At 33.9% G+C, this 12,324-nt stretch overlaps 1 protein-coding gene across 3 annotated transcripts; it reads right to left on the bottom strand.

Annotated features, from left to right (window-relative positions):
• Positions 1-332: 332 nt before the first annotated feature.
• On the bottom strand, positions 333-12,014 carry RtGEF (Rho-type guanine nucleotide exchange factor). 3 transcript variants are annotated; one of them, XM_065357281.1, is made up of 12 exons: positions 11,837-12,014; positions 10,676-10,764; positions 10,343-10,466; positions 10,086-10,260; positions 9,784-10,002; positions 9,393-9,591; positions 9,103-9,324; positions 8,936-9,014; positions 6,331-6,542; positions 4,103-4,214; positions 1,637-1,726; positions 333-1,275 (listed from the first exon to the last, which is right to left on the bottom strand). In XM_065357281.1, the coding sequence occupies exons 2-12, from the start codon at positions 10,745-10,747 to the stop codon at positions 1,121-1,123; spliced, it is 1,659 nt and encodes a 552-aa protein (XP_065213353.1). In that variant the 5' UTR covers positions 10,748-10,764; positions 11,837-12,014; the 3' UTR covers positions 333-1,120. The 3 variants fall into 3 exon arrangements, with proteins under 3 accessions (XP_065213353.1, XP_065213428.1, XP_065213504.1); XM_065357356.1 differs by lacking the exon at positions 11,837-12,014 and adding an exon at positions 10,934-11,767; XM_065357432.1 differs by having other exon boundaries at positions 1,134-1,503.
• Positions 12,015-12,324: the final 310 nt, after the last annotated feature.

Here is a 12,324-nt window from a genome sequence, read left to right as displayed (position 1 = left end):
CAGCTAGTCATCATAATGTTTCTTGTTCGTCTCCTAAAGTACAATCAACACGTTGAATTTGGGCAGACGATTTCCGGAACACTCTGTAGACCAAGGTGTAGTTTTAATGGCGTATGCTAGATTATCATTGTCGATTTTTCCTGCTATTCATCTTTCCCCATTCCACCCCCCCCCCCCTCGGAGCTCGTCGATGATTCGTGGATTTCAATTTGTTTCTATAATCAACATCGAAGAACATGAGGATGACTGCAGTCAAATTAACCATCGACATGTCTGGAAGATCGATACAAATCGCGTACGGATTTGTGACTGGAGAAATAAAAATGATCAGATAAAATTAATGCTTGTATTGAAAACAAAACAAGGTAACTAATAAAAATAAAACAATCAATTTTCATTAAAAATTAATAAAATGCATCGTAGTACACCATTATTAAAATAATACCTATTCGTTACAATTCAACTGACAGGGAATGGCCCAATTTACATGAATACACAAACACACACACACACACACATACATAATACATACGATGGTACAAAATACAAATTGCAATAGAAACAAAATATCCTTCTGATGAAAACAATTCTAACGACTGTTAACATCCATATGAAAGCTAAATTCAACTACCTACATATAATGTACATATAATTGTGATCAACTAACAAATACAAATACCAGTCTTGAAGAATCATTTTTCATAAATACTTAACTCACTTAAGGTCAATAAATAAATATAAAATGGGTGTTGCAAAACGTCCATGAGAAATTGATGCTAAAATAACGGGGGAGATATTTCCTAGAAAACGTGTAACAAACTTTTTTTTCCATACAAGGTGCCTACACATTCGATTCGGACATTTTAGGTTGGGAGTGAGAAGGGATAATATTTTTCCAAACTAAGGGGATGAACTCGAGAAAAAAATGCCAAGGTAAGTTGGTTATTTTTAGAAATTATTCTAAACAATTGCTAAAGAAAATGTCTTTCGACTCGACAAACAAATCTCAAATTATGCGACAAATTTAAATTATTAACCCCGCACAAATTTATCTGTACGAGAAAACTCGACCATTAAATTGATAATACGTTCCGCAGCATATTTTACAACGTTATAAAATTCAATCGAAGTCAGCTTCTGCCAACGTTTTTAGAACCAAGTTACCGCAACACCAAGTCGGAGTTCGAGCTCTTCTGGCCATACTACGATGGTGGCATCCATCACCGTGTAGAAACTCGCTCGTTGTGCATAAGTCACGCAATCGAGATAAATCCACTGTGTATAAATGACAACTACCATTAGCAATAATATTTTCTCATCTTTGATTGATACACACGTTGGATTATATGTACAGAAGAGGCTGAGGCGAGCACGAGATGAGCATTAGTTAAACGTTGTCACCGTCGTCAGGGTGTTTGACACACGTTTCAATCGCAATTATGGCACAGCGGAGACTATTTTTTAGGGGCCACACGTTTCACATACGAATATTTATATTCTCAACTAAAAAAAAAGTGCGTCAATTTCATAGTGTAAAAGGTTACACGGTCAAGTAGCGTTAAAAGCTATCACACGCGTTAGCATTCACATTCTTATCGTCATCTAGCAATTCCTCGGCATATGTTGGCCGACTCACCTGAATTGATGGTGTATCTCAACTTGGCGCTGGTGCAATACCCTTCGATGACCTGTAATATCTGCGCATCTTCGGTAAAACTTCTTTCACCTGTGGTCAAATAGCAAAACAAAATGAAAAGAGTGAGTTTCAGATAAGAAATTATAATATATTGTACGAACAAGCAGCAAGATCCTGAACACTTTTTATAGGATCTGGTTCAAAAAACTGCACCATCTTAAATTAAAGACATCACAACATAAGGTATGGAAATTTGAAGTGCACCCCCAGTTATCTGATCAAATGGCTGAAAGCCTAATATGACAACAATCAAACATAAATGTCGAATTCAGTGGAGACCCAAAGTATGAATTGAATCGGTGAGAATAGAAAGTGACTACCTAGGTCCCCTTCTATACAAAATATAACTGTTTTGCTAATATTCCAAAAATTGCTAACTTTTTCTAAACTTAAAAAAATTTTGCTTTTTAAAAAAATTCGCATTTTGCTAAAAATTTTCATTTTTTTTTCAAAAATTGACAAAATGGCTCGTTTTTTGCCACAAATTCCCAAAAAGTGTCACTTTCTTGCCAAAAATTGTCAAAAATTCACAAATTCTCGATTTCTTGCAAAAATTCAAAAAAGTCTTATTTTTTTCAAAAACAGTGCTTTTTGCCAAAAATTGCAAAGAAACTAGGAATTTTCTTCTTTTACCAACAAAATTCCAAAAAAATTTTACTTTCTGAAAAACATGTAAAAAATGTGATCCTTGACCAATAATTCTTAAACATTGTTAATTTTTGCTCAATTTATCAAATTTTTACTGTTTGAAGAAATTTTCGCAGTTTCTATAAAATTTTTTATTTTTTTTCAAAAATTATCAAAAAGTCTTACTTTATGGCAGAAATTGGCAAAAGTATCTTTATTTCGCCAATAATTGCCAAAAAGTCTTACATTTTTGCAAAAATTCTTAAAGTTCAAAAATTCCGTTTTTTGAAAAAAAAATTGATAAAATTTTCATATTTTGAATAAAGTTGCAAAATGTAATTTCTACTCTAATTTCTATGTCAAAAATTCTCAGAAAATTGCCTAGTTCTGCTAATAATTGTCTAATTTTTTCTTTTCGAAAAAATCTTTGCTATTGCTAAAAATGTTTACTTTTTTTTCAAAAATTATGAAAAAGACTCAGTTTTTTGCCAAAAATTACAAATTTTTGATTTCTAACAAAAATTAAGTTCAGAAAAATTTCCTTTTTTTAAAAAACTGTCTAAAAGTGTTGCTTTTTGCCAAAAATTGTAAAGAAATCAGAAGTTTTGTTCCGAAAAAGTCTCACTTTTCAGAAAAAATGATGAAATATTATCTTTGCCAATAATTCTCAAACATTGGAAATTTCTGCTCAAGTTATCAAATTTTTGCAATTTCAAAAAATTCTCGCAGTGGCTACAGATGTTCACTTTTGTTTTTTCAAAAATTACCAAAATTGACAGAAATTGACAAAAGTATTACTTTTTTGCTAATAACTTACAAAAAGCCTTGCATTTTGCAAATTATTGCTAAAATTCAAAAAATTTTATTTAAAAAAAAAAATGTGATAAAAATTTTACTTTTTGAAAAAAAAAGCAAAAAATGTAATTTTTAATTTCTCTGCCAAAAATTCCCAAAAATTTTTGATTTCTGCTAAAATTGTCTAATTTTTGCTTTTTGTACAAATTTTTGCTATTGCCAAAAATGTTGAGTTTTTTTTTCAAAAATTATGAAAAAGCCTCGTTTTTAGCCAGAAATTACCATAAATATCACTTTTTTGCCAATAATTGCCATAATTATCAAAAAGTGTTGTATTTTGCAAAAAATCTGTTTTTTTTGAAAAATTTTGATACAATTTTCACTTTTTACGAAAAGTTGCCAAAAAATGTTAGTAATTTTTCATCTTGGTCAGATATTTTCAAAAATTGTCGATTTCTGCTAAAATTGTCTAATTTTGCATTTTATAAAACTCCTTCCTATTGCTAAAAATGTTTACTTTTTTGCCAAAAGGTCTTATATTTTGCAAAAATTGTCAAAATTCAAAAATTCAGTTTTTTGAAAAAAAAATTAATTTTTTAATTTTTCTGTTCGAAGTTTTTAAAAATTGTTGATTTTTGCTAAGATTGTCTAATTTTTGCATTTTATAAAAATTCTTGCCATTGCAAAAAATGTTTACCTTTTTTTCAAAAATGATGAAAAGGCCTAGTTTTTTTCTAAAAATTCTCAAAAAATCTCGCTTTTCTGCAAAAAACTTAAGTCTTGATTTTTTTCAAAAATTGTCCCAAAGTTTCGCCTACCTATTTGCAAGAAATAAATCTGGGTACTCTTTTTAAGAGGACAAAAAATGGAATACGAGCCCTGCCCTTGATGGCCTAGAAGTTGTAGGAGAGATTGTGTATTTCATCATAGGAGATATAAATACATGACTCGACATCCATTCAGTAAAAATAAAATTTCACTTACAAAGTTTGTTGCTGTTACGCTGCTGCTTGATTCCGTTTAAAAAATAACAATGCATCGGAGGGGACGGACGTAATCTAGTGATACTCCACGGTTGATGACTGATCGATGGAATCTGCCAAAATAAAGAAAGCAAAGAATTAAAGTCAATCAACTACATCGACATCGAACAGTTGTAGGTATGATAAGTAATAAAGTCATTCGACGAAACTCCCTCAAACCAAGCCGAATGAAATTCCAGTAATATCAACAAATAATTGCAAGGATTTTATTGAGCAAATGGTAGAAATAAAATCCTTTATTACTGGAATCCACATTTTCATGGAACGAGGTACATAAGTTTCATCTAATGACCTTATTTTTAAAAAATGAAAATGTAAAATTATTGTCTTCTAACGTAAGCTAGGTACAGAACGCGAATGGATTGAAGTTGTTAGTAATGTTCGATGAATATCTTCTATAATAATGTCGTCGTACAAAACGCGTCGATTAATGATTATCTGATAGGAAGGAGAGATGACTTGGATGAATAGCGAGTGCATCGTCACAATCATGTCAGCTACGTAAAATACAAAGCGAGCAATCCGCATGGATATTGGTCATCCACGATCTAAAAGTCTGATCCCACTGTTCGTTGGACAATGCGATGTGAACTTTTACACCGTGTACGCGTGCGGTGTTCCGAGTGTGTGAATTTTGCAGAAATCGTAACAAAGAAACCTCAGCGGTCATCACACACATTTGACATGAATTAGTAAATTTCAAGTAATCGTAATTTTCTAATCGAGTGATTCAAATAGCGACGATGCCGCGTTAATTTTCAAAAACAAGCAAATGCAAAATGCGAAAGCTCGAAATTTCTCAGATCGATCAAATATAATATGCGATCATAATGCTATAAAAAATGGCATGGCATTAGTACAAAGAACAACTCGATGAGGTATTAATATGAGATAGTCTGGCATAGAACAAAAAAAAAAGAAAAAAAACGCACAGCGGCACAGAGAACACACGCGTACACACGTAAAGTTCATCTTGCCTGTTTGGGAACTGAACCTAGACGTATCGGCCGGAGTCTTGAGCGCGGTAACTGGTATCTTGGTTTTGAGCCACCAATGAGCATACATGGCTGACTTGAACGTGACCGGTTCCTGTTGCTCGATGCTCGTTTCAACGGTACGTTCCGAAGTATACATTTTATCGTCGGTAGCGCCGCTGGCATAAGGTGTAGTATCGAACGGCGACGCACAATTGCACTGTCTTTCGAAATTACTCGATCCGTCCGATTCCGCTGCCGCTCCTCCGGGCACCGGAGTGTTTAGCAGAGGCGACGTGATATCGGCCAGGCCGCTATCCGAAGACCGTAAGCTATCCGGGTCTCCGACGACGCGAATATTCGTATGGTTTTCGCGATACGTCGAATTAATCGGACTCGAGATATTGTACGACGAGCAGTACTTCTTCTGACACGGCGTAGCAGCTTCCGAGCTCGAGGTGGACACGTAATGCTTATTCGGAACGTACCTGAGATCACGAGGAGCTGACCAGTGGCTGGCCGGAGGCGGTGCGTTTGTCACGTTAATCGAAAACGACTTGAAGCCGGTGCTCATACAAGCGGAATGTAATTGGTAATCGGCACCGCTATCCCGACCCAGGATCGGTTCGCTTTGGCGCACGTCGCGTTGGAAATTCTCGCCATTCGACAGCTCGTATTTCATCTTCGTGTTCTCGTCCATTTTGGAGATATCTTCGCAGGCGAAATTCGGCATACATTTCAACTCGGTACCGTACCGAATACCTCCGCTGCCCGTTTCGCTGTCACCCATCGTTATAGTGGTTCGGAAACGCATCGCGGGCTTCTCGACGAAATCAAACGAACTGCTGGCTACGCTGCCGAGCTCGTCGTCTTCCTCTTCGCCGCTTCCGATCGTTTCCACTTCGTCGACAGTCTCTCGAGCCGTGTTTTCGGCGACTGCCTCGTCTTCGCAGCTCGTCGCCGAGGAGCTGACCCAAGTGTAAGTCGGGTTATCTTCGGCGCCGGTTGCGAAAATCACGTATTCGGCGCGATGCACGACGCCGCCGTGACCTCGTCTTCGAGTCACGTTCGCAGTACTATACCGACTCATGAAATCTTTATACAGTAATTTTTTCAATACCTTTCGCGTGATGATTCGCTTACGTACGAGACGAGCGAGGTACATTGTTAAATGAATGTACGGAATGGAACTTACAGCGTGCGGTGGCGGTTTTGGAACTGCGGCTATGGCACTGCAGTTGGGATAGAAAACGCCGCTCGTCGATTTCGACGATGGAGAACTCGCAGACGATGATGCCGATGAAGGCGAATGCTTGGCCGCGTTCATTTGCTTGGCGAGTTTCTCTAACCACGCTTGTTGGTCTTCTTTGGTTTGGCAAATGGCTACGATTTCCTCGATCATCGGACCTGAACAGGAAAATTAAATCAGTACGATTCGTCCAGCAGATAAGAACATCACGAAATGTTTACAAATTTCATAATATTGTAAAAAGTTTGGAATTGTAAAGATGAAAAAGCAAGCGTTTTTGTGAGATTTTTTGCAATTTCTGGCAGAAAATTAAAATTTGAAAAAAGTGAGACTTTTTAGGATTTTTGAGAATTTTTTATCGACTAAAAAATTGTGTACTCTTTTTCGTTTCTGGCAAAAAAGAGGCTTTTTGATATCTACTTTTTTTTAAAAAAGTAAAAAATTTTCAGCAATAGCAAGAATTTTTAAAAAAATTAATAATTCGACAATCTTGGCAGAAATTAACAATTTTTGGAAATTTTAGAGAAATAACATTTTGAAATTTTTTTTAAAAAGTGAAAATTTTATCAAAATTTTTTTCAAAAAAGAGAATTTTAGAATACTTAAAATGAAGGATCTTTTTGGCAATTATATTTTAAGCCCAATAGCAAACATTTTTACAAAAAGCAAAAACTGGACAATCTTAGCAGAAATTAAGAATTTTCGGGAATTTTTCACAAAAAATAACATTTTGCAATTTTTTTCAAAAGGTGAAAATTCTATAAATTTTTTTTCAAAAAACAGAATTATTGAATTTTGACAATTTTTGCTAAATGAAAGACTTTTTAGCAATTATCGGCAAAAAAAAAAGTAATTTTTAGTAATTTCTGGATAAAAACTGAGACTTTTTCATAATTTCTGAAAAAAAGGTAACGATTTTTAGCAATAGGAAGAAGTTTTACAAAAAGCTAAAATTAGACGATTTTATCAGAAATAAATAATTTTTGACAGAGAAATTAGAATAGAATTGCATTTTGCAATTTTTTTCAAAATGTGAAAATTTCATCAACATTTTTTTCAAAAAACAGAATTTTTGAATTTGTACAGTTTTTACAAAATGCAAGACTTTTTGGCAATTATTGGAAAAATAGCGATACCTTTGGCAATGTCTGCCAAAAAGTAATACTTTTTGATAATTTTTGAAAAAAAGTAAAAATTTCAGAAATTAAAAAATTTGATAATTTTAGCAGAATTTAGCCATTTTTGGGAATCATTGCAAAAGCAATTATATTTTTTCGCAATTCATTTTTTCGAAAAGTGAATGTAGAGTAAGAGAACAAAATTTTTCATTTTTTTGTAATTTTTGGCAAAAAACAAGACTTTTGGACAATTTTTTTAAAAAAAATAAGACCAATTATTTAAAGTTTAATTTTGACAATTTTTTTCTGATCAAAAAATTACGTTTTATTTGGAAATTTTAGGCAAAAGAAACAAAGCTTTTTGATAATTTAAAAAAAAAAAGTGAAATTTTTAGCAATTGCAAGAATTTTTTCAAAACTTAAAAATTGGACTATTTAAGCAGAAATTGACAATTTTTGGGAATCATTGGCCAATAAATTATATTTTCCTTGCAATTTTTTTTCGAAAAGTGAAACTTTTTTCTTGGGTAAGAGAACGAAATTTGTAACTTCTTATGTAATTTTTGGCAAAAAAAAAACACTTTTGGACAATTTTTGAAAAACAGTAAGATCAGGTATTCGAAATTTAATTTTGATAATTTTTTATTGGGCAAAAATTGATATTTTATTTGACAATTTCTGGCAAAAAAGCGAGGCTTTTTTTAAAAAAATGAAATTTTTAGCCGTTGCAAGAACTTTTTCAGTAATTAAAAAATGTTATAATTTTAACAGAAATTAGCATTTTTTGGGAATCATTGGCAAAGAAATTACATTTTTTGCAATTTTTTTCGAAGAGTGAAATTTTTTGTTGGGTAAGAAAACGACATTTCTAATTTCTTTGGAATTTTAAGTAAAAAACAGAATTTTTGGATTTAGACAATTTTCGTCAAAAAAAAAAACAAGATTTAATGCCAATTTCAGCAAAATCAGAACTTTTTGGCTATCTTTGTTGAAAATAGGAGACTTTTTTCAATTTCAAGGCGAGCTTTTTTGACATTTAGTAAAAAAGCAGGATTTTGGCCATTTTAAAAAAAAAACTAACTTTTTTTTTTAGCAAAATAGCGACAATACTTGGCAAGAAACGAGACTATTTGACAATTTTGACAAATGATGGGATTTTTTGCTACTTTTTGGCAGAACGTGAGATGGACAATTTTAGCAAAATGCAGGGCTTTAAAACAGTAATTTCGAAAATGCACTGAGTTGGAAAAGAATAAAAAAGTGTATACTTAGACGAATTATTCACTTATTCATATTATAATTAGCATTATTTTTTCTTCAAGACGTTTGAAAAAATTAATTTTTTGAAAATATGTGCTTCAAAAAATAACTTTAGTAACCGAGTACAAACCCTACGATAACCACAGCTAGTAAGTAACTGATTAAAAATTCACCTTTAATTTCAAACGCGTTCTTGTAATCGTCGTTATTTTCTAATTTGGTAACTTGAATTCCAGTCAACGGTAATTTCCCCTGAAACACGATCAAACATTCAAAATCACGTCAACGTCATAAGTCATAATAACAATCGTAAACCAGAAATCCTTTCATTTTCTCTTACTTCATATACAAACGCAGTCATCGAATTCGAAACAGATAGAATAAGCAACGTGTTCGGAAATAGAACAAAATATCGATCTTTCAATTCCGGTCCGACAGCCACAGAACCGATGTACAGAATTTCGCCCAAAGTCGTTAAATCATCACCTTCCCATCCGCGAACACCGCCGTTTAAAATTTGCAATTCCAATTCTTTCTGGCGACGGATTGCCGAACAAGTAGTCTAAAATGAAACGATATTGGATATTATTTCTGCACAATAAACCAATTAAACAAATGACTAATACTCACAGCTATATCTTTGTAAACACTAATTGATCTAGAGACGTCTCCTCTGTCTACGTGGCTTTCCTCCATATAGCGTTTAATTTCCTGAAGTATTCCGTTATATTTATCCAGTCTTCGGAACGGTTTACTCAAGCCGGCGATTAGAACCAAAATTCCAGGAGTCGTGGCACCGTTTTCTTCCATTACTCTGTTCAGTTCGTCTCTACGGAGTACATAAAGGTAGGATTAGAATCGATCGCGGAATAAGTCAACAAAACAGAAAAAATGAGAGGTGTTTTTACCTCTTGATCTGTATACGATTAGCGTGTAAAAATAAATCAACGAGATGAGATTAGGGTATTAAAATTAGAAATAGATGATTGGTGATTGTACCAAATTGCCTTAAAAATCGTACCTGTGCTTATCCAAGATGAGAACAGCTTTCGGATGAGAAGAGCAGTATTTCTCGTGAACTAGTTTCATCGCTACAGCCGTGGTAATGAACAATCTTCCGATTCTTTGCTGCTCTGCAGGTTTGGTCGACCATTCTCTCAATCCTTTCAATAAATTTTCATGCACGTCGACGATTTCCGTTATATTGCTCACCATTCCATCGTATTCTTCGCGACTTAATCTGAACAAAACAAATTATATAATTTTTTATCCTGTTTTTCATCATCGATATTGATCACAATCCATACAACGATTCACACTTACGCTCCGCAGGTACTAATAGGAACTAGAAATTTATTAATAAGATTTTCCAACTCGGCGACGTGAGCTTTCTCCGAATCAATTAAATCTTTCACGATCACAGCTCTATTGGCGATTTGCTGAGCCAGCAGATCGACCGACGACTTCGACAATGGATTGGAATTAACCGAAGGCGAATCTACACACACATTAGATTCGTATTACATCGTATCGTTAATTCGATTACTTCGTAAACAGTACATTCATTCGTCAATCATCACCTGCTTTGAATTCTTTCACGTAATTCGAAGGAAACCATCCGGTTTTATCTTTGAGAGTTCCCTCCCACCAGCCTCCTTCTTCAACTTGGGTAACGGTGATAATGTCACCTTTTCTGAAACACAGCTGAAACAAGGAGACATTTTTTTAGCATTAACCATACATAACCACGCACCAGCGAAGAAATTCAAATCCGCCCACGTGCTTCACATACAGAACAAAGAAGCGAGCAGAGACGCTTCCACACATCATTTTTAGCCAATTACCGAGCCAATTGACACAAAACACACGTTTATGAGTGTTAATACGATTAATTAAATATTCGCAATGCTCACTTCGTCATTGTTCTGTCCTTTGAATGAGTATACGGCTTGAACCAAAAACGGAGGTTTCTTCTCAACGCTCATTATTGGATCAATGGTAACTAAAAAAAATCATACATCACGTGACGTAATTAATAATAATAATACAAAAATACACCGCAGTAGGTTACTACATATCTAACGAATAATCGAGCTGCCGCGCCGCGAGCTCGTCGATGAAAAAATATCGAGCACCTGCGGCACTCGCACTTTGGCTAAAAATTACTAAACTCGAGTTTTTATGTCGCTGGGTATGGGTAAGTACTCGACTGACGAAAAGATACAGATAGAAATTCTTGGCACGTGCGGTCGTACTTGAGATTTCGTATAATCTGGGGAAATGCCAAAGTGACACCAACGATAATATGTTGAAATTACACAAACACACCGTTTCTTCATTTTACTCCTTATTTGAGTTCCGTTTTTTTTTCTTTTACCTCCTCTACTTGACTTGACAGTTGTTTTAATCCTTCGCTAACGGAAACGCGCAATTTATATTTCTTCGCCGTAAAAGTCAACGAACGTGGATGATCAAACGATATGACATGTTTTTCGATTTTCTTCAACGGTTTGCAACTGGCTTCTCGAATATTTTTCTATGATTCATTAACGCAGCGTTTTTACAACCGATTAGTTCTGCTACATGTTAATAAAAATAATTCGAGTTTACAATGACTTGGAAGATGTATCAGCGACGTTTTGAATTCTTCGAAGATCTGTCTTGAAATAAAGACTGAATTTTATACGACTGTAATTCATTCACGAATCTTTCAACTCGAACAAACCGTTCTTCGATCGCAATATCAAACCATTGAATATGAACGCATTAATTTCACACTGAAGGGATTTCTTTAATTTAGACAACGATAGTCGATAATCAAGCTAACTCTTCCATCGAAGACTTCAACTGATCACCTCAAATCCGAACACGAATTCTTTTCAACTCCAGTAAGTTGCAAGGAGCATTCTTGTTCCTTGGGAGTTGGGATTAGAAGAATATTTCAAACAACTTCTAGAGAACAACGTAGGGTAAATTTACTTAATTTTCATTAATATCCGACTATATAAGACTATACGTAAATACGTAAATTGATAACATGATCATTGAAAGATTATGTAGAATGCTATACTTACATCGGAGCACATTCCTTTTCAAATGACTGATGACAAATAATAAACCTCCAACGCAGAAGAAGTGGCATAGAAATCGTAAATTGTAGTACAAACGATTAATTACTCGTAAATAGAATAAAATAAATCATAAAAATATAAATAAATTATGAAATGAAGTGAAATGAAAGATAATAAAAGAAAAGAACAAACAGTGTTGCCAGGTGATTTTGAACTCAAAATACCGACCAGTGCAGCTCATCAATCGAGCACAAAATTTTTTCAGATTTTTTTTTCAAACAAATTTTCATCAAATCAAATCAAATTTTGCAATTTTGGCAATTTTTATTTTACTATTAGTCATTTTTATATACATTACTCTTTCCAGTGTTTACGATTCTTTCCTATAATACGCAATTTTTTCCAAGTTTAATCTTCAATTCCAACTTTTACACGAGAAAACTGCACTTTTTCCTTTTTTTTCCACTTCAAGTCGAGCTTGCACTAAACTT

This window comes from Planococcus citri, chromosome 1 (assembly GCF_950023065.1).
Source record: "Planococcus citri chromosome 1, ihPlaCitr1.1, whole genome shotgun sequence".
NCBI lineage: Eukaryota > Metazoa > Arthropoda > Insecta > Hemiptera > Pseudococcidae > Planococcus > Planococcus citri.
Note: the sequence above shows the minus strand (reverse complement) of the source record. Positions and strands in the feature narration are given on the sequence as shown.